Here is a 23,802-nt window from a genome sequence, read left to right on the forward strand (position 1 = left end):
ACACATTCCATCCACACTTCAAACCCTTAAAAGTGTGTGTGTGTGTGTGTGTGTGTGTGTGTGTGTGTGTGTGTGTGTGCCTGTGTGTGTGTGTGTGTGTGTGTGTGTGTGTGTGTGTGTGTGTGTGTGTGTGTGTGTGTGTGTGTGTGTGTGTGTGTGCGTACGCGTGCGCGCGGGTGCGTGTGTTTACGTACGCCACGTGCATGCCTGTGAAATGGCACAATTGCAGCTTGGCTTGAATTAAACTGGTCGCATCTGAACCATTGACTTTTATTGCTATTTCAACCAGACGCATCACGCACATAAAATACAACTGTCTAAAGCTCATGTGGTTCTTTCGGCCAGTTCAGCAGAATATACAGATGCCTGTTGCGCACACGCACCAAAGTGTGGATGCGTGAATAATGAAAGGTTCCAGTTGGCTCTGAGCGCATCCCACGGGAGCTCAGAACGAGACGTGTCTGCGTTTTACGCGCGAGGAGCCCACGTCTGCGGGTTGCTTACCCCGGATTTATTCGGTGTTAATTACCGCAGCTGTAATTAACCACCGGGTGGAACTCATTGCGGCCGTCGTCGAAGGCGCGCGCTTCTGCATTAATCGCTCCAGTGGTCCTCTGCGTTCCTGAGACAGCGAAATGTTTAATTGGACCCTCATTTAGAGATTAGAGTTGAGATATAAACCGTAAGACTTTTGTTTTGTAGAGCGGCTATTGGTTGGCGAATATTTTCCTCGTTAAAGTTCATTTAGTCGTAGCTATATCGTAGTTATAGTTCTCTAATTGGATATGTTAGTCACGTGGGCCCCTCGAGACCAATTAATGCCGATCACTTTCACAAGGAGGGGCTGACTGCCAGGGGATCCCGTGACACTTCCTTTTGATGTTAATGTCCTTAAAAAAAACAATACCAGCAATCTGCTGTCAGATGTTTGTCCTATTTCAGGAAAGAAAAATCCCATCCGAGACGCCATAAAAGAGGACACGACCTAATCCACTTTACGGGGATATAGTCTCTGAACTGAACTCCAATGAAAGTTCACCCCGTACTTGGGCGGGAATAGAGCCTCTGCTCTGACTGACAGGGAGAGAACCGGGACGCCAGGCCGAGCCCCCCTCCGCTCTCTGGCTCCCAGCTGCCTGCGGCCCCGCCCTTCTCCAGCAGTCCCGACCTCTCTGGGCTCTTCTGGTCGGCTCCAGAAACACACACCCATTCACACAGCCGCAGACACACACACGCACACAAACAATCCCGCACACACCGCGGTAAGAGGTTTACCTTCCGAGACCGAGGAGCTGACGTCTACCGGTGGACTATACGGCGCTCCGGGACATATCTACTGTTGTCCCTTCATAGAGAGAAACACGTCAGGCAAGTATATTTTTGCTAAAATAACGTTACATATTCGGGATATTTTGAACATGTGTGAGCTCGCGTGGGGCCAATAGCAGGGCTAGAGCGCAGGCGCGCCTCACTTGTTGAATAGATCGGTTTGGTTCTATTATGTTACAAACAAAAAGGTGGAAACTAGAACTGGTCTAACGGGGCGGTTTTGTAATGAACACAATGACGGCTCGAACGGTCCTGGGCTCGTGGGTGCTGCGGGAAGTGTCCCTCTATACGGGCTGACGGACGCCCTGTCATCCAGACCTGGGTCAGAACGGGTCCGGAGACTCGTGTTAAGGAGCTTAGCAGTCCCAGAGCTCTGTGGTGCGAGAGATACGCTTCCCTCGGACACAGATGAAGTTTATAACTGCAGAGTTAGGGAGATTTCAATTGTATGGCCATGCCGTGGAAAAAACATGTGTGTTTAACATCTGTGTGTGTGTGTGTGTGTGTGTGTGTGTGTGTGTGTGTGTGTGTGTGTGTGTGTGTGTGTGTGTGTGTGTGTGTGTGTGTGTGTGTGTGTGTGTGTGTGTGTGTGTGTGCGTCTGTGTGTCTGTTCTTTATTTATAGAAAATAAATAACCACTGTGGTTCCACCGGATATCGTAATTTAATTTAATTTAATATAATGTAATCATGGCGGCTTGTTACCACTTTCAGTTTTTTCTCCCTGTCTCCGGTACCGATCGGTGGACGTTAAACGGCGAGACTCCTGAAGGAACAGATTACGTCAGAGGCGACTATATATCACATAATGAGCGCGTGCCGCCGCTATACGTCCGCTGCACGGCACAGACCTGCTTATGCTAATCTCCCATATTGCAACATGCATATGGGCTAACCATAGAGCGGATGCCCAAAGCGCCCAAATCTGTGGCAGACCCAACGGGTTTAATATAGAGTAAGTGGCGCCTTTTCCTCACCAACCTCAACCCGCTGCACCTCTTACAGTCCACACGCTCTTTTCTGTTACATATGTTAAGAACATCTAGGGATATTGTTAGAACATGCGGTCATCAGACCCACATAAACACAGACAACGAGCGTTTGTCAACAACCACCCGCTGTGCGCAATTACGCATGGCGCAATAGCTGCGGTTAATGAGAGGGGGCGCCCGGTGTGTGTGTGTGTGTGTGTGTGTGTGTGTGTGTGTGTGTGTGTGTGTGTGTGTGTGTGTGTGTGTGTGTGTGTGTGTGTGTGTTTAGTTTACACGCAAATGTGTCTTTTTTCGGGCCTGAAGTCCTTAAGGGATGAGAGGGTCCGAGACCTGGCGGTGCATTGACCCTCAGATCATGGCAGCAGAGGTGGTGGTGTTTGTGTGTGTGTGTGTGTGTGTGTGTGTGTGTGTGTGTGTGTGTGTGTGTGTGTGTGTGTGTGTGTGTGTGTGTGTGTGTGTGTGTGTGTGAGAGAGACGTGCGTTCCAGAGAGCAGAAACAGATGTGTAGCCACTCAGTCAGCACTGCACTGCATGGTTGCATCATCAGTGATGACCTCACTTCCCAAGTCTTAACTGTGAAAGCCATTAGTCTGTTTACTCCCATTTGGTCATCAGTATGATGCCACAGACCTCACCTTTGACCTCTTTAACAGTGTTGCACCCTTCCTGAGTGTGGTAACTTGTGAGTTAAAAACCTCTCTTTTCAATGGTTGGTGATTTTGTGTATGTGTGTGTGTGTGTCCGTGTGTCCAGTCCAACAATTTATTGATTTTAATTCCCACCAGCAGCAATGACTTCACAGTCCGTTAACAATTTGTAGGCGGTAGAGTTAATGTTATTACTCAGTGTTTACATACTGTTTACACACTTAAACCTCTCGTCCAATGCAAACACATCCTGACTGGTAATAAATATCTCCACTATCAGTCTGTCTTCCAGCAAGAACAAACAAAATGTCTGCCCTCATGATAAGACTAACTTTGAAGAAGACTTGACAAACCAGAAGGACTATCAAACGATGTAGCCATGAGAGAGACAGAGAGAGAGAGAGAGAGAGAGGGAGAGGGAGAGAGAGAGAGAGAGAGAGAGAGAGAGAGAGAGAGAGAGAGAGAGAGAGAGAGAGAGAGAGAGAGAGAGAGAGAGAGAGAGAGAGAGGGAGAGGGAGAGAGAGAGAGAGAGAGAGAGAGAGAGAGAGAGAGAGAGAGACAGAGAGAGAGACAGAGACAGAGACAGAGACAGAGAGAGACAGACAGAGAGACACAGAGCGCCAGAGAGAGAAGCTTATTTAGTCTATTCAATTTCAAAGTAAAATGTGTAATAGATGGAGGACAGGGAACCTTCCGAAAAGGACCTAAGAAAATCGAATTAAGTATGAGCTGAGTAGACAGTAGTAGATAGACAGACAGACCCAGAGAGGCAGACAACCTTTTAAGTCTGTGATTCATCTGAGGTGGAAAGCAATTCACCACAACAGATCTTCTGCCAACTGGGTTCACCTGCTGTAGCGTGTGTTGGTTTTGGTTCTTTTGAGAAAGACAGGTGTGTTTGCATGTGTTTGTTTCGTACATGTGTGTGTGTGTTATACATAGTGACCCTTCTTTCCATCAAGGTGTCGCGTCTCCCCAGATGGGCAGCCCGGGGGGGGGGGCGACTGCTAGGGGCCCCTAGACCGGCCCCTCTGGAGGTGTGAGTGATAGCATGCCTGGCACTCTATACAAGGTTCTCTGGAGCCCAGCTGAATACTCACCGGGCCAGGGAGAGACAGGCTGCAGCCCATCTCATCGTCTAGTCTATTGTGACGCTGATCAAGTTAAGCTGGGGAGAGACAATGGATTGATTGTCTTATAATAGCCTAGGGCTTTATGGACCAGGATGTTGTCTTCTATGTATTAATCACATTATCAGTCTATTTAATTCAAATGACGAGATGCTTCCTCCAAAGCACCTCCCTAACCTCAGATAACTGCCGTTCGGAAGCGGGAGTGGGCTGGGATCATCTCGCTCCAGGATCTGGGGGATTGAACCCCCCCCCCCCAGCAGTCTTGCAATTGGGGATGATTTAGTGCGTTAGAGGCGGTGGTCAGCCTGGTGCAGCTCCTGAGGGTTTATGGGTGGGGTCACCCATCTCTGTGCAACAGGCAGGGACCTGAAACACATTCTAGCAACGTCCAAAGGAAATACCTCCCATCCACCTCAGGCAGCTCATGTGCCAGCCGCATAGGACCAGGGTTTGTATCCCCTGAGTCAGGAAGTAGAGACACAAACCTTGTCCGCCCTTCGTTCCCTTCTGTGAGAAGGGAATTGAACCCCTGACCCTTAGGTATGAATGTCCCAGGAGCTTCACATGGAGCTGTGATGTAACACACACTCACTGTCACACAACCCAATTAGCACAGTCATGCCTGCTTGGCCCAGCTCAAGAAAGAGGATGAGCAATGCCTTAATACACGCGTAGAGGTTCGGTCACTGAGGCCCAATGTAGGAGAAGATTTTGCGGCTCAAAAGAACCGTGATATAGAGCGAGACAAAGATGTTCAATCATCTTCTTTACTGTGTCATACCCATCCCCTTCCTCTTTGCTTCTGTAAAACACATTTTCACACTCGCAAAAACCAAAGAGTCTGTATACTTTTACACGTTGAGCTGAAGGAGTCTGAAACCTGAACACGCTGGTTTCAAAGAACAAACAGAAAACCATGGTGTGCTCTAAAAGCTTTTAATGTGCAAGTGTGAAGTGTGAACATTCACATGCCGTCTAGAATGATGGCTTCCCTGAAATGTTGGCTTTTGTTTTTATAACAAAGAGGAATGGTCCTCTTTGTTATAGTTGTATACTCTATGGCACATCGTTTGTATTAATCCAATTGCACATTTCTAAAGGAATATTAAAAAAATAAATGTAGATCATATCCAGCTCAAAGAGACTTTTTACAATATTTTAGATTTTCTATATGTAGGTAAAAAAAATAGAAAGTAATGGGAAACGTACAGCTTCAAACTTAACCTTTGTCCATGTCAAACAAACAAATGTATAGACAAATTAATTTGAAACATACGCGCCAGGAACGACATGTGAAAAGAAATGCTTCAAGCTTGGTTTAAAAATCCAGAAGTATGCTTTGAAGTGGTTGAGCCTAACAGCTGTGGTTATGTGTTTGTCCAGAGGCTAAATATCTGTCTTTAGGAGCAGGGAGTCCACTGTGACTCCACATACATGAGCATAATGTGGACGCCTTGTGTCCAACACAATACGTGTCTTTATGGGTGGGTGAGGCGGGCGAAAGGATGGGACCCTGCAGCATAGGACCTAGAGCGACCTGACAAGATCCCCATAACTCACTCTGTTTTCAAGCCTCCCATAATTCACTCTGTTTATCTGTGGAATGAGCCTTGAAAAACCATCACACACACACACACACACACACACACACACACACACACACACACACACACACACACACACACACACACACACACACACACACACACACACACACACACACACACACACACACTGAAGATAGGGACACGCATGTGCACACACACACAAACAAGTTGCACACACAGAAAGCCAGGGAGACACACACACACCGCACACATGAACACACACACAACCACACACACACACACACACACACTGAAGATAGGGACACGCATGTGCACACACACACAAACAAGTTACACACACAGAAAGCCAGGGAGACACACACACACACACACACACACACACACACACACACACACACACACACACACACACACACACACACACACACACACACACACACACACACACACACACACACACACACACACAACCCAGGGACTCCCTGTCATCTGGTGGTATACTTTCCGCTAAACTAACACATTTCAGTGGTTCTAAGAATGTGTGACTAATATTACTGTGTAGATTGCCAGTGACTCACTGTAATGACCCTGTCCTATATCACAAACACACACACACACACACACACACACACACACACACACACACACACACACACACACACACACACACACACACACACACACACACACACACACACACACACACACACACACACACACACACACAAACCCACACATATTTGGGCAATTTAGGCCAGGAAAAGCCCTCATAGCAAATGAGTCAAAATTCTTCAAGTGTTTTCCGACCAATAATACTGTCATCTGTGGGAGGATTTGTACCCCCCCCCCCCCTCCTCCCACACACCCACACACACCCATGACTCCTACCCCATCTCCCTCTATCTCCTCCCCCACTCCTCTCCCTCCCTCCCTCTCTCCGATTCTTCTTTCTTCAGCTCCATCTCTATCTTTCTAACTATTTCTCATTCTGTCTCAGGTCGCCTCCCTTCCTCCCTCCCTCCCTCCCTCCCTCCCTCCCTCCCTTCCTCCCTCCCTCCCTCTCTCTCTTCCTGCACTTCGCCTCCTCCCTCCGCTGTCGTTCTCTTCTTGCCTCTCTCTTACCCCCCCTCCCTCCCTGTCCTTTTCCTTCCCCCCCCCCCTCTTCCCTGTCCCACCACCCTCCATTCCTCCCTCTCCCCCCCTTCCCTCCCCCCTCCCTCCCCCCCTCCCTCCTCCCTCCTCCCTCCCTCCTCCCTCCCACTCTCCCTCCCTCCCTCCCTCCCTCCCCTAGTCATGCCCTCCCTCTGACTCTCTCTCTCTCTCCGTCTGTTCTCTCCACAGATCGCTGCTCCTCTCGCTCTCCAGTCACACTCCGTCTGTGAGCCGTGGACGCACGGACGGACAGTACCACAGTCTGTTCTTCGTCACACGCCCGCCTCGTCTTCCTCATCGGGGGAGGAGGAGCAGTTCAGGAGGAGAGAGGCCCAGGAGCGTAGGCGTGACGCCGGGGAGTCGTGTGTGCGTCGTGCCGGACAGGAACGACCGGTGTTTGTTTGGACATGGGCTCTCTCTGAGGGAGAGAGAGAGAGAGAGAGAGAGACGTTTAGAGAGAGAGAGAGAGAGAGAGAGAGAGAGAGAGAGAGAGAGAGAGAGAGAGAGAGAGAGAGAGAGAGAGAGAGAGAGAGAGAGAGAGAGAGAGAGGGACGGAAACCAACATAAAGAGAGACATAGTGAAAGAGACGGGGACAGATAGAACAACAGAGAGAGAGAGAGAGAGAGAGAGAGAGAGAGAGAGAGAGAGAGAGAGAGAGAGAGAGAGAGAGAGAGAAAGAGAGAGAGAGAGATCCTGGGTCAAGGCCTTTTCTCCTCTCCCCCGTGGTCACGTGTCAGTTTGAGGAGCAGCCCCCCCCCCCCCCCCCCCCCCCCCCACATCCCCTCCCTCCCTCCCCTCTGGAGTTGCTAATGCTACGCAGCACTAGCGACCCACATACGCCAGAGGCTCTGGAGCTACAACAGACGTGCGTTCTACAACAGCTCACCCTTGAAGAGTGGAGTTCCTGCAGCTGTCGTCCTCTTCTTGGAAACCTCCTGGTGTTTGGTGGATGCTAACCCCTGAATACCAGACCAAACATCCCCGAGCCTGCTGACCTTCAAGTGGGACCCGATCCAACTCAGGATGCCTTCCCGCTCCTCCTAGATAGGAAAATAGTGTGGGAGCCACTGCCGAGAGAGACTTACCTTACCCTTTACGGAGCTGAGAGAGGGCCACCGAGACACCGCAGGATGCCGGCCAAGACCCCCATGTACCTGAAGACCACAACCCCCAAGAGGGGCAAGAAGATCCGGCTGCGGGACGTCCTGTCGGGGGACATGATCAGCCCCCCGCTGGGGGACGTGCGGCACAGCGCCCACGTGGGGCCCCAGGGCGAGGGGGACATGTTCGGGGACGTGGGCTTCCTCCAGGGGAAGATGGACATGCTGCCCGCCCAGGGGGGCCGCGGGTCCGGCGGCGGGGGGCCGGGACGCTCCCACAGCGTGGAGCGACACCTGGCCGACGGCGGCCCCTCCCCCTCGGACCCCAACGGGCCCCGGGCCCACGACTACTCCTACAACGGCTTCCACTACATCAACTCCTCGGCCGGCCTGCTCAAGTCCACCGTGTCCATGCCCGTGTTCATCGCCCACGAGCAGGCCCCGCCCAAGCCGCCCCGCCTCCACCTGGAGGACTCCGCCCCCGCTCAGGGCAACGGCCACGGCCCCTCGCCGCACTCTGAGGACGGCGGCCGCAGGCACGCCGCCCCGAGCAACGGGCACTCGTCCCGCGGCGCCCAGAGCCAGCAACAGCAGCAGCAGCAGCGCCCCGTCCCGTCGCTGCGGGACTGCGGGGTGGGGGGCCGGCTGGCGTCGGAGCCCTGCCGGGACATCTCCTTCCCCGCCGCCATGCGCAAGCTGGTGCCCTCCTCGGGCTCCTTCTCCGAGGTCTCCTCCGAGGACTCCGTCTCCGAGACCTGCGGGCCCCTGGGCCCGCACAGGGGCCTCAGCCTGGACTCTGACGCCGGGCTGAGCAACGAGGACCTGAGGAGCGACCGCAGCGAGTCGCCCGGCACCCCCTCCGCCGTCGCCTCCCACTCATTCGCCCCCACCGCCGTCGCCCCCACCTCCGTCACCCCCTCCGCCGTCGCCCCCTCCGTCTCCACCCCCATCCACCCAGGGGGGGTGGCGTCGCTCAGGGCCGCTCCCCCCCACCTGGCCATCTCCCGGTCGGACTCCTTGGCCGGGCTGAACCTGGACCTGGGCCCCTCGATCCTGGAGGACGTGCTTGGCATCATGGAGCGATACAAGAAGGTGGACGAGCGCTGCGAGCTGTGAGCTGTGAGCTTTGAGCGGCGGGCTGTAGCTGGCCCTGGTGTGTTCCTGCTTTACAGCCCTGGGAGTGGGGAGAGGGGTTCAGACAGAGGGAGAGATGGGGGAGGTAGGGGAGAGGGAGCCAGGGGAGAGGAGATAAGAGGGAGAGGGAGACAGAGAGAAAAAGGGAGACAGTGAGATAGGGGGGGAGTGAGGGAGAGGGAGGAAGAGAGAGCGAGAAAGACAGAAAGACAGTGGGAGAGAGAAAGAGAGTGAGTGGGGGAGACAGAAAGATGGGGGAGAGAGAGAGAAAGAGAGGAGTAGAGAAGGAGAAAGGAGGTTACTATTTTTTAGACAATCTAAAAAACTGAATTTAAGGGGGAAACGACAGCTTTCAAATTCAGCCACGCTGTAGGAATGTGCTTCACGGCGTGAGAAAGTTGTTGTTTTCTCTCTGGATACAAACCGACCGGAGGTGCTTGAAAAGCCATCAGTTGTGTTGTGTTTAAGTTTGACCACAGCCAAGCCAGACGTAAGGCTGGTCCTTTTGAACGTTTTTTTAAATGGCTGGACACCCGGAAATTACAGTGGGGCCACTGCTGGAATGAGGACGCAAACGGAACCCTTGGCTCACCACAGTCTCGTGCTAGTCACGCCGAGACTAACCTCTGCTATTTCTCTCGTAAATATAGTCTGTGAAGAGCTACAGCTGTGATTTGAATATATAGACACTGCAGTACATCGTTTTGACAACAGATGTCGCCACACCTCTTGCTAGATTGCTGTCCATTCAGAAATAATGAATTATATAAAGATGACGATGACAAGTTTAGTACAATGCTCGCCTCTGAATACAATTAGTACACACTACAGTGCTTAGGCATTTCAATTGAAAAGTTCACATAAATGTATTCGTTTAACTTGCCTTAGAAATGGTATTCTTCAGCGTCATTATGCAGATGATAAGTAGGCCTAGTAATGTAGAACAGCATCTTTATACGACTATTTGTTGAAGATTTCACTTGACTAAGCAAAGCAGAATGTGTGTGTTTTGGCCCAAGCGCTCCACATGTCATTGTTGATAGATGGATACTGGTGTCCTTGGATGCCACCTAGCGCCATTTCAGAGAACTGAATTATTAACGTTTCAAGTGATTTTCATGTTTGATATTGTGATTACCATAGAGAGCGAAGAAGACGACGATTTTTTTTGTCAAACCGAATAAATCGTTTTGAACTTGTAAGTGCTCATTTTATTTTTTAAATGAAAACATTGGTTTTGACTTACCGTTGAATCCCATATCATCGCAGTAGTTTATATTTGATCATTAAGAGAATATATATCTATCACTGTAAATGTATAAATAAATATATTCCTTTACGAAATACAATGGACATGTGTGCAATTTCTATCCATGTAACACTCAAACCTTCTATCACATACACACACGCACGCACGCACGCGTGCGCACACACACACACACACACACACACACACACACACACACACACACACACACACACACACACACACACACACACACACACACACACACAGATACATCTATGAATATGTTTTGCTGGTGTCTGTTTGGTAACATAATTAATGTAGCAGCACAACACAAGAAAAAAGGGTGAGGCTATTTGCACCCCTGGTACAATTATCGGTATATGCTATTTGTACCCTGGTGCAATTAATGATGATTAATGAATGTGAAAGAATAAGATATGTCTCTTAGTCCTAGTGAACAATAGTGAATGTGAATAAATGATTTTCTTTCCAAATATAAATTGATTGCATTGGATCAAACATTACTGACCTCTTCCTGACACCATAATGGACACAAGAAAGGGTAAATTTAGATTACTTAAATGTACTTAGACGGTTGTATCTGAACAGTGTATCTTTTCAGATCTCTCTTTTTGCATTGGATGGTAGCCCTCTGCACTCCATGCTTTCATTGCTAGGTGGAACTCTTCATAACTGTCGTATAGAGTATATTATCCACGGCTGGTGTTCCTTTAAAGAAGAAAAAAACATTGTTGTCAGGTAGAATTAGGAGAAAATTACAAAAGGTGTGAAATAAGACAGTAATGCAATTGTTGCATATAAATTGGCCTTTTAGGGGGAGTACATGAAATATAGGGTGTCTTTAGCCAAACTGTCTGGCAAAGGCCAAGTACCAGGGGTACGAATAGACACTCCGAAAAAAAACTAACGGGAAAACAAACAGTTTAAGTTCTGTTTCCAAGACGATGGCCACGTGCTTTTATTTTCTTGGTAAGAAGATATTTTATTTTGAAAATAATGAACCGGAAATACTTTTGCACCGGCTATATTGTCACACGCACTTCACCAATGCAGTGAAGTGTTGCATTGTATTGCATTGTATTAGGTACAGAAAGTGGATATTTAGCGTTATTGAAAGTGACGTGCAAAAGGGAAAAGCGTCTGCAACTGCTCTTGCAAACATGAAGTAAGTTTACTGCTGACACTAAACTATATTGAATAAATAAGCTGGCATACAGCAGCATTATTGTGAGTAAATCCTCGCATTCATTCTGGGCTCTTAGATGAGCGCTGATGTGATCAATGCATTATTTGTTTAAAAGTGATTTAACGATTGCTTTAATTATCCATAATCTCGCGAATGTCCAATGTAACGTTAAACCTAACTCCACTTAACTTATCTTTACTCCATTACCTTTCCATACAAACACCATGCCTCATATCAGAAGCTGTCATCATTATCCTTCATTCATTCATCTGTTATAGTGGTTGTGTTAAGGTTCCTTGCTGAGATACATTTTATCTTCAATCAGCTGCTTTATATAAACTTCAGCGCCTCGTCTGTGTCAGTAACTTGATGTGTTGCCTCACACTCTTTAAACCAACAGGCTGAACATCGAGGGTTTGCTGGTGTATTTCCCCTATGACTACATCTATCCGGAACAGTACTCGTACATGCTAGAGCTGAAACGGACACTGGACGCCAAGGTAGCTGCAACTTTAGATGAACGCATTGCCAGTACTATATTGTAATGCTACTGTCTGACATTATCCTACATCTTTAATCTGATGGGAACATGAGATAAAGGAATGGTTAGAAACGGAGAGGGGATGTTTTTGTCATGATGTTTACGTTTAGGGCCATGGCGTTCTGGAGATGCCGTCTGGAACCGGGAAAACCATCTCTCTGCTGTCTCTTATCCTTGCGTATCAGAAGGTCAGTGTGATGGACGGTCCATACTCCCTGCTCTTTATGGGAAACACAGTTTAATAACTTAGACCTTCTTCAATCTACATGGGGTTTGATTCATTTTTATCTGTTGTATTCCTTGAAGTGTTTATATGTTATCAATAACGACAACAATATCACAAAATTACTTTTGTTATATCCCTATTACAAGCACCCCTTTTAATATACATTTCTGAACCTTTTTATATACATTTCTGATGCGTCACTTGACTTCGTTTTTGATATTCACCGGCCCGACAACAACTGTTCTCTAAAGTCCTATGAAACCGAATTAACGGGGTGTTGGAGGTGAAAATAAACGACTGTCTTCCTCCTACCTGCGCTCCTCTTCAGTGTGTTACGTCTGTTCACAGGCCTACCCTCTGGAGATCACCAAGCTGATCTACTGCTCGCGGACGGTGCCTGAGATCGAGAAGGTCTGTACTGCAAGGCCGCGGTCTGCCGCTGTGTGGCTGTCACATCAGAACGTAGATGCTTTGATGAGCCTTTTGAGGAAGACACAAGCACTAAAATACACCCTGAATATTAAAAAAAGATTGATATTATATCTTTAATATAATAGGTCTGTTAAAGACCGTGTTCTGTCACAGTGGATGGACGATAAAGTTTTCTGATCCAATAGGTGGTGGAGGAGCTGAGGAAGCTGATTGAGTTCCACTGCAAGGAGACCGGAGAGGCCAACAACTTCCTGGCCTTGGCCCTGTCCTCCAGGAAGAACCTCTGCATCCACCCCGAGGTCAGTCAGGAGCCTCGTTAGGAGCCTCGTTAAGAGCCTCGATAGGCACCTTGAAGATACCTATCCCAGCAGACGCACGTTCATGTTATGACTCGGGGTACCACATGTGTTGTATCGTGTGTTATACCATGTGTTGTCAAAGGTCAAAGTCAGCTTTATTGTCAATTCCAACAAATGTCCAAGACAAATAGAGGAATCAAAATGTAGTTTGTCTCAGACCCACGGTGCATTACGTTTAAAAGTAAAGTGAAATAAAATAAGTAATTTCTAATTTCTAAAAAGTGCAAAAACGGTATATATAAACAAAGTAAAAAATAGTAAATGGTCCAGGGTTCTTCACGCTTAAAAAACGTATATTGTGTGTTTTAGGCGTGTGTACCATGTCTTAACCCAGTATTAACCCCTTGTGTGTTTTAGGCGTGTATACCATGTCTTAACCCAGTATTAACCCCTTGTGTGTTTTAGGCGTGTGTACCATGTCTTAACCCAGTATTAACCCCTTGTGTGTTTTAGGCGTGTATACCATGTCTTAACCCAGTATTAACCCCTCGTGTGTTTTAGGCGTGTATACCATGTCTTAACCCAGTATTAACCCCTCGTGTGTTCCCGGTGCAGGTGAGTGCCCTCCGCATCGGGAAGGAGGTTGACAGGGGGTGCCACTCGCGGACGGCCTCGTACATCCGGGCGCAGCGTCACAGTGACCCCAGCCTGCCCTTCTGTCGCTTCTACGAGGTCAGAGACCCCCCCCCTCCGACCCACCACGCCCCGGCCATCACAGCACACTGGCCTGTCATGGCTCAATGTCATGGCTCTCTCGTACAGACGTTTACGTTTATTTTAAATTTTTTGTTACATTTTCCGTCAAGTTCTACATCACTGTGTGTGTGTGTGTGTGTGTTTCCCCCCTTACAGGGGTTTGATGCTATTGGCCGGCAGGTACCCCTGCCCCCCGGGGTGTACAACCTGGACGACCTGAAGGAGTTTGGCCAGAAGAAGGGCTGGTGTCCGTACTTCCTGGCCCGCCAGGCCGTAAGTCATCATCCACTCACCAGTCTGTAGACACACAGACATAGGGACAGGCCCCAGGACGCCTACAGATAGGTGGCAGACGTTGGGGATCGAACCAAGTACCTTTCAGACTGGAGGTCTAGCACCCTGACCGCTACACTCTCCTGCCCCCCCACAGGACCCAAACACAATACATTCATTGAGACGCCTTCAGGGGTGGAAATAGGAAATCATTCGGTTTGGAGAATTTTCTTCTAGATCGGTGTTTTGGCAGGTAGAGGTTCCCTGAAGCAGCAATATTAACCAAGATTGACATGTTGTCAGGATAGTGCAGCGCCAGCTGGACTCCTAGTGGAAGGTTCTGGGAGATACCGCTACCGTCTCCGTGATAAGTCTGGCATAATGTCCAAAGCGTTTATTTCACCGCTCCACCTCGCTTTAATGAGTGAGGTTGTGAACTATTAAGGGTTCTCATTCTGCTACTGGTCGTTCTGCAGATCCTCCATGCCAACATCGTGGTGTACAGCTACCACTACCTCCTGGACCCCAAGATAGCAGACCTGGTGTCCAAGGAGCTGACCAAGAAGGCTGTGGTGGTGTTTGACGAGGCCCACAACATCGGTGGGGAGATGAACCGCGTACCTGTCCTTTAATCCACTGTGGAACCGCTTTAAGATCTAGAGATGAACCGCGTACCTCTCCTTCAATCCACTGTGGAACCGCTTTAAGATCTAGAGATGAACCGCGTACCTCTCCTTTAATCCACTGTGGAACCGCTTTAAGATCTAGAGATGAACCGCGTACCTCTCCTTCAATCCACTGTGGAACCGCCTTAAGATCTAGAGATTAACCGCGTACCTCTCCTTCAATCCACTGTGGAACCGCTTTAAGATCTAGAGATGAACCGCGTACCTGTCCTTTAATCCACTGTGGAACCGCCTTAAGATCTAGAGATGAACCGCGTACCTGTCCTTTAATCCACTGTGGAACCGCCTTAAGATCTAGAGATGAACCGCGTACCTCTCCTTCACCCACTGTGGATCCGCTTTAAGATCTAGAGATGAACTTCCTTTTCTATCATACCTGCAACTCTCTCTCTGTCTGTGTGTGTGTCTCTCTCTCTCTCTCTCTCTCTCTCTCCCTCTCCCTCTCCCTCTCCCTCCCCCCCAGACAACGTGTGTATCGACTCCATGAGTGTGAACATCACCAGGCGGACCCTGGACCGTTGCACTAGCAACGTGGAGACCCTCCAGACCACCATACAAAAGTAAGGACTATTGGGGTCAAAGGTCGACATGGTCTAGCGTGCAATGCTAGTCTCTGCATCTATTTCGATTTATTTATTTAAACTCGAAAATTATTAATAATTTACTTTGCAGTATATTTCTTTAATTGTCCATTCAAAAGTTGGAAAAGTGGATTTTTTCTGTAGTGCCTTTAAGAAAAACATAAATTGACACAACTGTGTGGATGTGTGCAAGTGTCCGTGCGCGACCGAAAACAAAGCCCAGAGTTTGCTCATCCTGTGACACCCTTGGCTCCGCCTCCTCCGCTCTCTGATAGGATAAAGGAGACGGACGCGGCCAAGCTGAAGGAGGAGTACCGGCGATTGGTCGAGGGGCTGAAGGAAGCCAACGTTGCCAGGGTAACGGATGTTTACCTTGGCAACCCGGTCCTTCCCGCTGAGGTTCTTCAAGGTGGGCACTTTATGGGAAATGTAGTGACCCGTGTCACTCAACGGGACACGGGTCACTACATCGTTTCCCACTTCATAATTCCAGGAATAAAGTGAAATATGTTTAGGACTTCTATCTTCTATCTATTTCATATTTTTAAATGTTACAGTATTAGTAGTTATAGTTATTTAAATATATTTAAAGGCTACATTCAATTTTAATATAAATTTGGTATTTTCTTTATCCAATAATTGCTCCTTGTTTTCTTCCTCGCACGCTTGTCTCTCCTCCTGCACGTCCGTCTCTCCTCCTATCTGTCTGTCTATCTGTCTCTCCTCCTCCTGTCTGTCTGTCTGTCTCTCCTCCTCCTGTCTGTCTGTCTGTCTCTCCTCCTCCTGTCTGTCTGTCTGTCTGTCTGTCTCTCCTCCTCCTGTCTGTCTCTCCTCCTCCTGTCTGTCTGTCGGTCCTCCTCCTGTCTGTCTGTCTGTCCTCCTCCTGTCTGTCTCTCCTCCTCCTGTCTGTCTGTCTCTCCTCCTCCTGTCTGTCTGTCGGTCCTCCTCCTGTCTGTCTGTCGGTGTGTCCGTGTCTCAGAGGCGGTTCCGGGCAGCATCCGCACGGCGGAGCACTTTGTGGGCTTCCTGAAGCGCTTCCTGGAGTACCTGAAGTCCCGCCTGCGCGTGCACCATGTGGTGCAGGAGAGCGCCCCCCAGTTCCTCAAGGACATCTTCCAGAAGGTCTGCATCGACCGCAAGCCCCTCAGGTCAGTCCCGGAACCATGCATTGGTCAGGTCCCGTGTCTGTATTTGTGTGTATTGACAGGTCCTGTGTGTGTGATGTGTATATCTGTTTGTATTGTCTGGTAGTGTGTGATGTGTGTGTATTGTCAGATCTTTGTGTATGTATTTGGGTGTATTGTCAGGTTCTTTGTGTTTGAATTGGATATTCGTTTGTATTGTCAGGTTGTGTGTGTGTGTGTGAGGTTTATATTTTTTTGTATTGTCAGGTTATGTGTGTGTATTTTTGTGTGTTGCCAGATTGTGTCTGTGCGTGTGTGGTTCTGTGTCTGATGTGTGTATCGTCAGTTCTGTGTGTTTGATGTGTATATTTGTTTGTATTGTCAGTTCGGTGTGTGTGTGTGTGTGGTTCTGTGTGTGATGTGTGTATTTGTGTGTATCGTCAGTTCTGTGTGTGTGATGTGCATATTTGTTTGTCTTGTCAGTTCGGTGTGATGTGTGTATTTGTGTGTATCGTCAGTTCTGTGTGTGATGTGTATATTTGTTTGTATTGTCAGTTCTGTATGTGTGCGTGTGTGTGGTTCTGTGAGTGATGTGTGTATTTGTGTGTGTCGTCAGGTTCTGTGCGGAGAGGTTGCGGTCGCTCCTCAGGACCCTGGAGATCTCTGACATCACAGACTTCTCCGCCATCACTCTGATCTCCAACTTCGCGACGCTAGTGAGCACCTACAGTCAGGGTACGGCCTCTCCTGAACTCATGAACGTCCTCATGTGAATGTGAATGTACTTCTGGACGTTTGAGTTAATTGTATTGGTCGTAGAATAAAACTGAAACGAAGCACAATAGACACATCAATATAATGTTGGCCAACGCAGTTGACCCACCAATGAGCCGGGTCTAAGGCTCTGGAGGGCCTGCAGAAGGACACGCGTGTTGCATGTTCAGCGTCGTGTTAAGGCTGCTGTCTCTGCTCTTCGCACCCCCTCCCCCCCAGGGTTCACCATCATCATCGAGCCTTTTGAGGACCGCACCCCCTCCATCGCTAACCCCGTGCTGCACTTCAGGTGAGCCCGACCCTAACCCTCTCCGTCCCAGTAGGGCTCCACTGGGTTCACCCTGTCACTTCAGGTGACTCAGTCCCAGTAGGGCTCCACTGGGTTCACCCTGTGACTTCCAGTCCCAGTAGGGCTCCACTGGGTTCACCCTGTCACTTCAGGTGACTCAGTCCCAGTAGGGCTCCACTGGGTTCACCCTGTCACTTCAGGTGACTTCCAGTCCCAGTACGGCTCCAATGGGTTCATCCTGTCACTTCAGGTGACTTCCAGTCCCAGTACCGCTCCACTGGGTTCACCCTGTCACTTCAGGTGACTTCCAGTCCCAGTAGGGTTCAACTGGTTTCGCCTTGACGATGGTTTCCACTGAGATACTTTGTCTTGCAGTTACTTGAATCTGGTTCAGCACTGACTCTAAATCCAACGTGATGTGAGGACAATTTAGTTGATAGACCCTTTGCTTGTTTTTCAGTGCAACTTCAGTAAGAACAGAGAGATGTTTAAGCCACCTTGAAAGCTTTTCATTCTTTAGATTCCACTCTGGGACTTTGCGTTATACAATAGTTATCTCAAGGTAGGCCACCAAATGGACATTTGATTACACTTGGGGTCCCCAAATGCATGGTTAGACTAAGTATCTTTTTAGAGAGTGAAAAGTACATTTTATTTTTAAAACGTTTGCATGTCCCTCCAATTTTTTTTCTGATAAGTAGTAATACTTCTTGTGTCCACTAGTCTTGCATTGTAGGTCTAAGCCTCTCTAAAGTGTGTACAGTTCTTCAAGGGTTCTGCTCTGGTGTGTTTCAGCTGCATGGACCCGTCAATCGCCATCAAGCCAGTCTTCGAGAGGTTCCAGTCGGTCATCATCACGTCCGGGGTAGGTGACCTCTGACCTATGAACCTCACCATACAATACCACAACACGATGATATCGATGACAAATAGAGAGGGTTCAGCTATTGACGTTTTTTTGTGTACTACACTGCAGACTCTCTCCCCGCTGGACATCTATCCAAAAATACTGGACTTCCGCCCCGTTACCGTGGCGTCCTTCACCATGACACTGGCGCGGACCTGCCTCTGTCCCCTGGTGGGTCCCCTCGTACAGACATCCTGTTCAGACAGTGACCGTGTGTCCCTGCTGTAGCTTCATGTACCTCTGTTGGCGTTCCGCAGATCGTGGGCCGGGGGAACGACCAGGTGGCCCTGAGCTCCAAGTTTGAGACCAGAGAAGACTTTGGTCAGTGGGGAATATTTTGGGATTTGGATTTTTTCTTTTACATTCACACCACCAGGCATGACTATCAAACCCAGTGAGGATAAACAACAAATGTGACAATGACTAAAATATACATTCTATATGTTCTTTGATACTTTTATGTCACTATTGTTGTCCACCTTAAACAATGTAATATTTAATTGACTCTTAGTCAAATTCTCAGTGTGTGTGTGTGTACTTTATATTTGTTTGGCTCCATTCGTCCCCTTCCGCAGCTGTGATCCGTAACTACGGCAACCTGCTGCTGGAGCTGTCCGGGGTGGTCCCTGACGGCATCGTGGCGTTCTTCACCAGCTACATGTACATGGAGAACATCGTGGCGTCCTGGTATGAACAGGTGAGAACCGGGCCGGGACACCGCCCCCCCCCCCCACCCTCACCCCCACCCTCACCCCAGCCCCTGACCCGACCCGGGGCGGGGTCGAGACCAGTCCCGCTCCTCTCCTGTTGAGACCTTCTCTCTTTAGAGCCGTTACCTGTCACGGATCACGTCTCTGGCGATGCACTGGTTATAGCCCTACATGTGTGAACACACCACAACAACAAATTCTAATTTGAATGACTCGTAGTGTGCTGACCAGCTCCCTGGCTACTAACCTAGATTTGATTCCGACCGGTGGACCCATGCTACGGCCGACCCTTCTCCCTTTCCACCGAGTTCCCGGTCTGTCCTCACTGTCCAGACAGCAGAGCCTGTTGAAATCCATGCAGTCGACAACAATGGTTTTAATCAAGGATCCAGCCGTGTTCCTTCTGACTGTTAACATCCTCGGTGTTCTGTGTCCAGGGAATCCTGGAGAACATCCAGAGGAACAAGCTGATCTTCATTGAGACGCCAGATGCTGCAGAGACCAGCATGGCTCTGGAGAAATACCAGGAGGTCAGACTTCCGAAATGCTTCCATATTGTCCTCGCATTTACTTATACACACAAAGAACTGGTATCTACAGATACACTGTCCCCACAATGCCTCATACAATGCCTTCAATTCTCATATGTACATGACACTCTTTCCTCGCTACCACTTAATGTGACACAAGAGTCAGCCAATGCACGCACCCACACTGTTGCACACTGACTCACAATAAATCAATGTTGCTCACTTTCCTCGTATCCATAATTTCAGACTGCCCTCATAATTGAAGCACACTTTTGTTTATACATGCATTGTGAGGACCCAGGGTTAAACCAGGCTCCCAGTCCTACTGATTCTAACCCAGGACACTCTTCTCTGCCCCAGGCATGTGAGAACGGGAGAGGAGCCATCCTTCTGTCTGTGGCCCGAGGAAAAGTGTCGGAAGGAATCGATTTTGGTACTTTGCCACTATGACACACACTTAGAAATGACCTACTTTGTTGGTCCTGAAGCCAAGCAGGATTTCATCGACCAATCAATCAATAAATGCTTTTGACTATTGACGAGCAAGGCCAAAGATTGCTGAGCTATTGCTCAGGTTTTACCATGAATCCAATCTCATTCTCGTACGAGACACCATGCATAACAATGCGAACGTATATGTTTAGTTCAACAGTGTTTTGTGTTTCCCACAGTGCACCACTTTGGTCGGGCAGTGATCATGTTCGGAGTCCCTTATGTTTACACACAGAGCCGCATTCTGAAGGTCAGTGTCGGTCTGTCTGTCTGTCTGTCTGTCTGTCTGTGCATCCCGTCTGTCCTACTCGTCAGCCCACACATAATATATTTTAACTTAACGCATAAGCTTCTTCATTGTTCTTACACATTCTCACACACATTCTGTTTTCCTCTGTCTGTCTTTCTTTCTGTCTCTCGCTCTCTCTTTCTCTCGGATGCTCTCTCTGTCTGTCTGCACGTGTCTATGTCTCTGTCTGTCTCTCTCTGTCTGTCTGTGTCTCTCTCTGTCTGCTTCTGTGTCTCTCTCTCTGTCTATCTGTGTCTCTGTTTCTGTCTGTCTGTGTCTCTCTGTCTGCTTCTGTGTCTCTCTCTCTGTCTGTCTGTCTGTGTCTCTCTCTGTCTCTGTCTGCTTCTGTGTGTCTCTCTCTCTCTCTCTGTCTGTCTGTCTGTCTCTCTTTCTGTCTGTCTTTCTGTCTCCAGGCGCGTCTGGAGTACCTCCGGGACCAGTTCCAGATCCGGGAGAACGACTTCCTGACGTTCGACGCCATGCGCCATGCGGCCCAGTGCGTGGGCCGGGTCATCAGGGGCAAGACGGACTACGGGCTCATGATCTTCGCTGACAAGGTGTGTGTCTGTCTGTCTGTCTGTCTGTCTGGTCCTTATGTTTTACGTGAGCCTCTGCACTCATTCTAGTACACGGTGCTAACTACTAGTACCTACCTTTTATAGGTCAAAGTTGTTATTTCTGTTATAGTCGTTGTTTGTGTCTTTCTTTTTTGTGGGTTCTGTAGTTGTTACGATCGTTGTCGTTTCAAGTGCTGGGTCTTTTATTGTTTAGGAAAATGTGAAGGATTGCTTTTGGGTTTAAAAAAATATTAAACTTTCCCAAAGCACTGCCCCTCCCCCCTCCAATGTACACACTGCATGGTGAAATATATAAGTGACATCACAAATGTTAATCCTTCATGCTCATCACCGTTGTGCATCATTTGCACGAGTCCGCTGGGTCACTGATGTAACCGGCAGATGTTGGTGGGGTTAGGTTAGGTTATGAGTAATACCTCACATGGGGTTGCATTCAAAACCGGCTGAGTCTGGTCTACTGGTCTACGGGGATCCAGAGTGACGGGGGCTGACTGGTATGTTCTCCCCCCCCCCCCCACCAGCGCTACGCCCGGGCGGACAAGCGGGGGAAGCTGCCCCGCTGGATCCAGGAGCACATCAGCGACGGCAGCCTGAACCTCACGGTGGACGAGACGGTGCAGCTCTCCAAGCACTTCCTGAGGCAGATGGCCCAGCCCTTCAGACAGGTACGGTCCTGGGCCCCCGGCCACAACGGGGTCTCAGGTAGGGCCCCCGGCCCTCGGCCACAACGGGGTCTCAGGTAGGGCCCCCGGCCCCCGGCCACAACGGGGTCTCAGGTAGGGCCCCCGGCCACAACGGGGTCTCAGGTAGGGCCCCCGGCCCCCGGCCACAACGGGGTCTCAGGTAGGGCCCCCGGCCACAACGGGGTCTCAGCTACGGCCCCCCGGCCCCCGGCCACAACGGGGTCTCAGGTAGGGCCCCCGGCCACAACGGGGTCTCAGGTAGGGCCCCCGGCCACAACGGGGTCTCAGGTAGGGCCCCCGGCCCCCGGCCCACCGGCCACACCGGGGATGCTGGGTCATGTGTGATAAACATGGGGTTCTGCATGTTATAAACATGTTCATAACATTGCTTGAGCATGTTTTAAACTCGATTATAACTTGCAGAGTCCCATGTTTATTTCAAGGTAATTATAGTTCTAGTTTGAGTTTTTAGTTGTTTTAGTTCTTTTTTTATTTCTCAGTGAATTTGAAAAGCAATATAACTGTTATTTTATTTCCTCTGACATGTATTTAGTCAAGGTAAAACAAGTAGTGGTTATTTTAAAATTGTGCTAGTGTGGAGAGAATACAGATCTACAACAGTGTCTACTTCAACCTCATAATCTCTCCCTCTCTCTCTCTCTCTCCCTCTCCCTCTCCCTCTCCCTCTCCCTCTCCCTCTCCCTCTCCCTCTCCCTCTCCCTCCCCCTCCCCCTCTCCCTCTTCCTCCCTCTCTCCCCAGGAGGACCAGCTGGGTCTGTCACTGCTGACGATAGAACAGCTGGAGTCAGAGGAGATGCTGAAGAAGATCAGCCAAATGGCTCACCAGGCCTGACCACATGCAATCCATGCTGTCACCATGACGACACTGGGACTACGTTGCTGCTAGGCAACAACTGTCAGGGGTACGCTGGTCCCCTGGAACGGACTCGAAGTGGTCCGGGAGCGTGTGCTGGAGTCTACTTGGAGACCCCGCTCTGTGGGGTTTAACTGAATCAGGGAAAAGTCATGTGCTTCCTGGTGATTTTGAGTCACATATTCACAGTATATTATCTATCTGTTCAAATTCATTTCTGTAATTCATTTCAACTTATTTTGCTGCCGCTCTGGTGTGATGCGTTATATCACTCCAGATCTTAAAAATTAGTACTTTTTTCTGTTATCAAAATTATGAATACACTTGAATACATTGAGCTCAATGTCAGATTTGTAAGGACTTAGTTTGCAAATCAACCTATCAATGCTCTTGGGAAAGTATTTATTCCAAATTGTGTTTATAGAGTCAAGGAACAGGACATTTAAAGCAGGGTACCTACCTTAAAACAAGTGGGCCAGTGGTTGAAAAAGGGGGTTGCATGACTTTGTCTCCTCACCCTGATCTCTTCAGTATTACTAATCACCGTTAAACGAAATTAGCAGCAGCAAGCCGTCACTTTATTAAAAAGTGTTAACTCTCTGTGCATATTTGCAGTTCGTTTTAAGGCATTCACCAAAACATCTGTGACAGTCAATGAACCAGCTAGCACACCGTATTAATAACGTTACATTCACGTGTTTTGACCACGCCTCAAAGAGCAACCAAACGCTGAAGACATCGTGGAGCAACGGCGTGCTGGTTTCTGATTGGTCTCTTGTCATCTTATGAATGGTGAAGTCGTGTGTCGGCCAATTAGAAGCAGCAGTTGCGATGCCCTGTTCCACCAGCGGTGTTGCTGGTCCCTTGGTTTGATTTAAGGGATTAGTAGCTCTTTAATGGAATCTAAATATGTTTTACGAGTACACAAGTGGTTTTCTAACTTGGCCGAGCCTGGTGTTGGTCTAGTGTCTGTCGTACAGATACTTTTGTTGAAGTGAGATTTTCTGCGTTTGGTTTTCGCAGCTGTACATAGATGTCTTTTTATAAAAATATATTTGTATCTGTTTTTCAACCCGAATCCTCAAATACAAAATGTTTTTCTTTACTCGCATGACTGACTTTTCCTTTTTTCTCATTCAGTATTTAAGATTTGTAATTTTACATTTTCGTCATTTCCTCATCCTACATGACCCTCTTCCCAGCTCTCATGCCCCACATCCTATTCCTCACTCAAATCACACGCTATT

General features: G+C 48.7%; 2 protein-coding genes across 2 annotated transcripts; both read left to right on the plus strand.

The window, feature by feature from the left end:
• The first annotated feature begins 7,590 nt into the window (after positions 1-7,590).
• zgc:154093 (uncharacterized protein LOC777623 homolog) lies at positions 7,591-9,120 on the plus strand. The gene has a single exon (XM_056612218.1). The coding sequence runs from the start codon at positions 7,952-7,954 to the stop codon at positions 9,035-9,037; it is 1,086 nt and encodes a 361-aa protein (XP_056468193.1). The 5' UTR covers positions 7,591-7,951; the 3' UTR covers positions 9,038-9,120.
• A 2,160-nt stretch (positions 9,121-11,280) lies between these two features.
• On the plus strand, positions 11,281-23,682 carry ercc2 (excision repair cross-complementation group 2). The gene is made up of 23 exons (XM_056611229.1): positions 11,281-11,490; positions 11,912-12,011; positions 12,163-12,240; positions 12,627-12,689; positions 12,896-13,009; positions 13,625-13,741; positions 13,922-14,038; positions 14,515-14,638; positions 15,188-15,284; positions 15,581-15,714; positions 16,285-16,453; positions 17,046-17,164; positions 17,423-17,492; positions 18,288-18,357; positions 18,469-18,570; positions 18,657-18,720; positions 18,975-19,096; positions 19,547-19,639; positions 20,000-20,072; positions 20,311-20,381; positions 20,834-20,977; positions 21,520-21,663; positions 22,442-23,682. The coding sequence occupies exons 1-23, from the start codon at positions 11,486-11,488 to the stop codon at positions 22,532-22,534; spliced, it is 2,283 nt and encodes a 760-aa protein (XP_056467204.1). The 5' UTR covers positions 11,281-11,485; the 3' UTR covers positions 22,535-23,682.
• The last annotated feature ends 120 nt before the right edge of the window (positions 23,683-23,802 follow it).

This window comes from Gadus chalcogrammus, chromosome 16, assembly GCF_026213295.1.
Source record: "Gadus chalcogrammus isolate NIFS_2021 chromosome 16, NIFS_Gcha_1.0, whole genome shotgun sequence".
NCBI lineage: Eukaryota > Metazoa > Chordata > Actinopteri > Gadiformes > Gadidae > Gadus > Gadus chalcogrammus.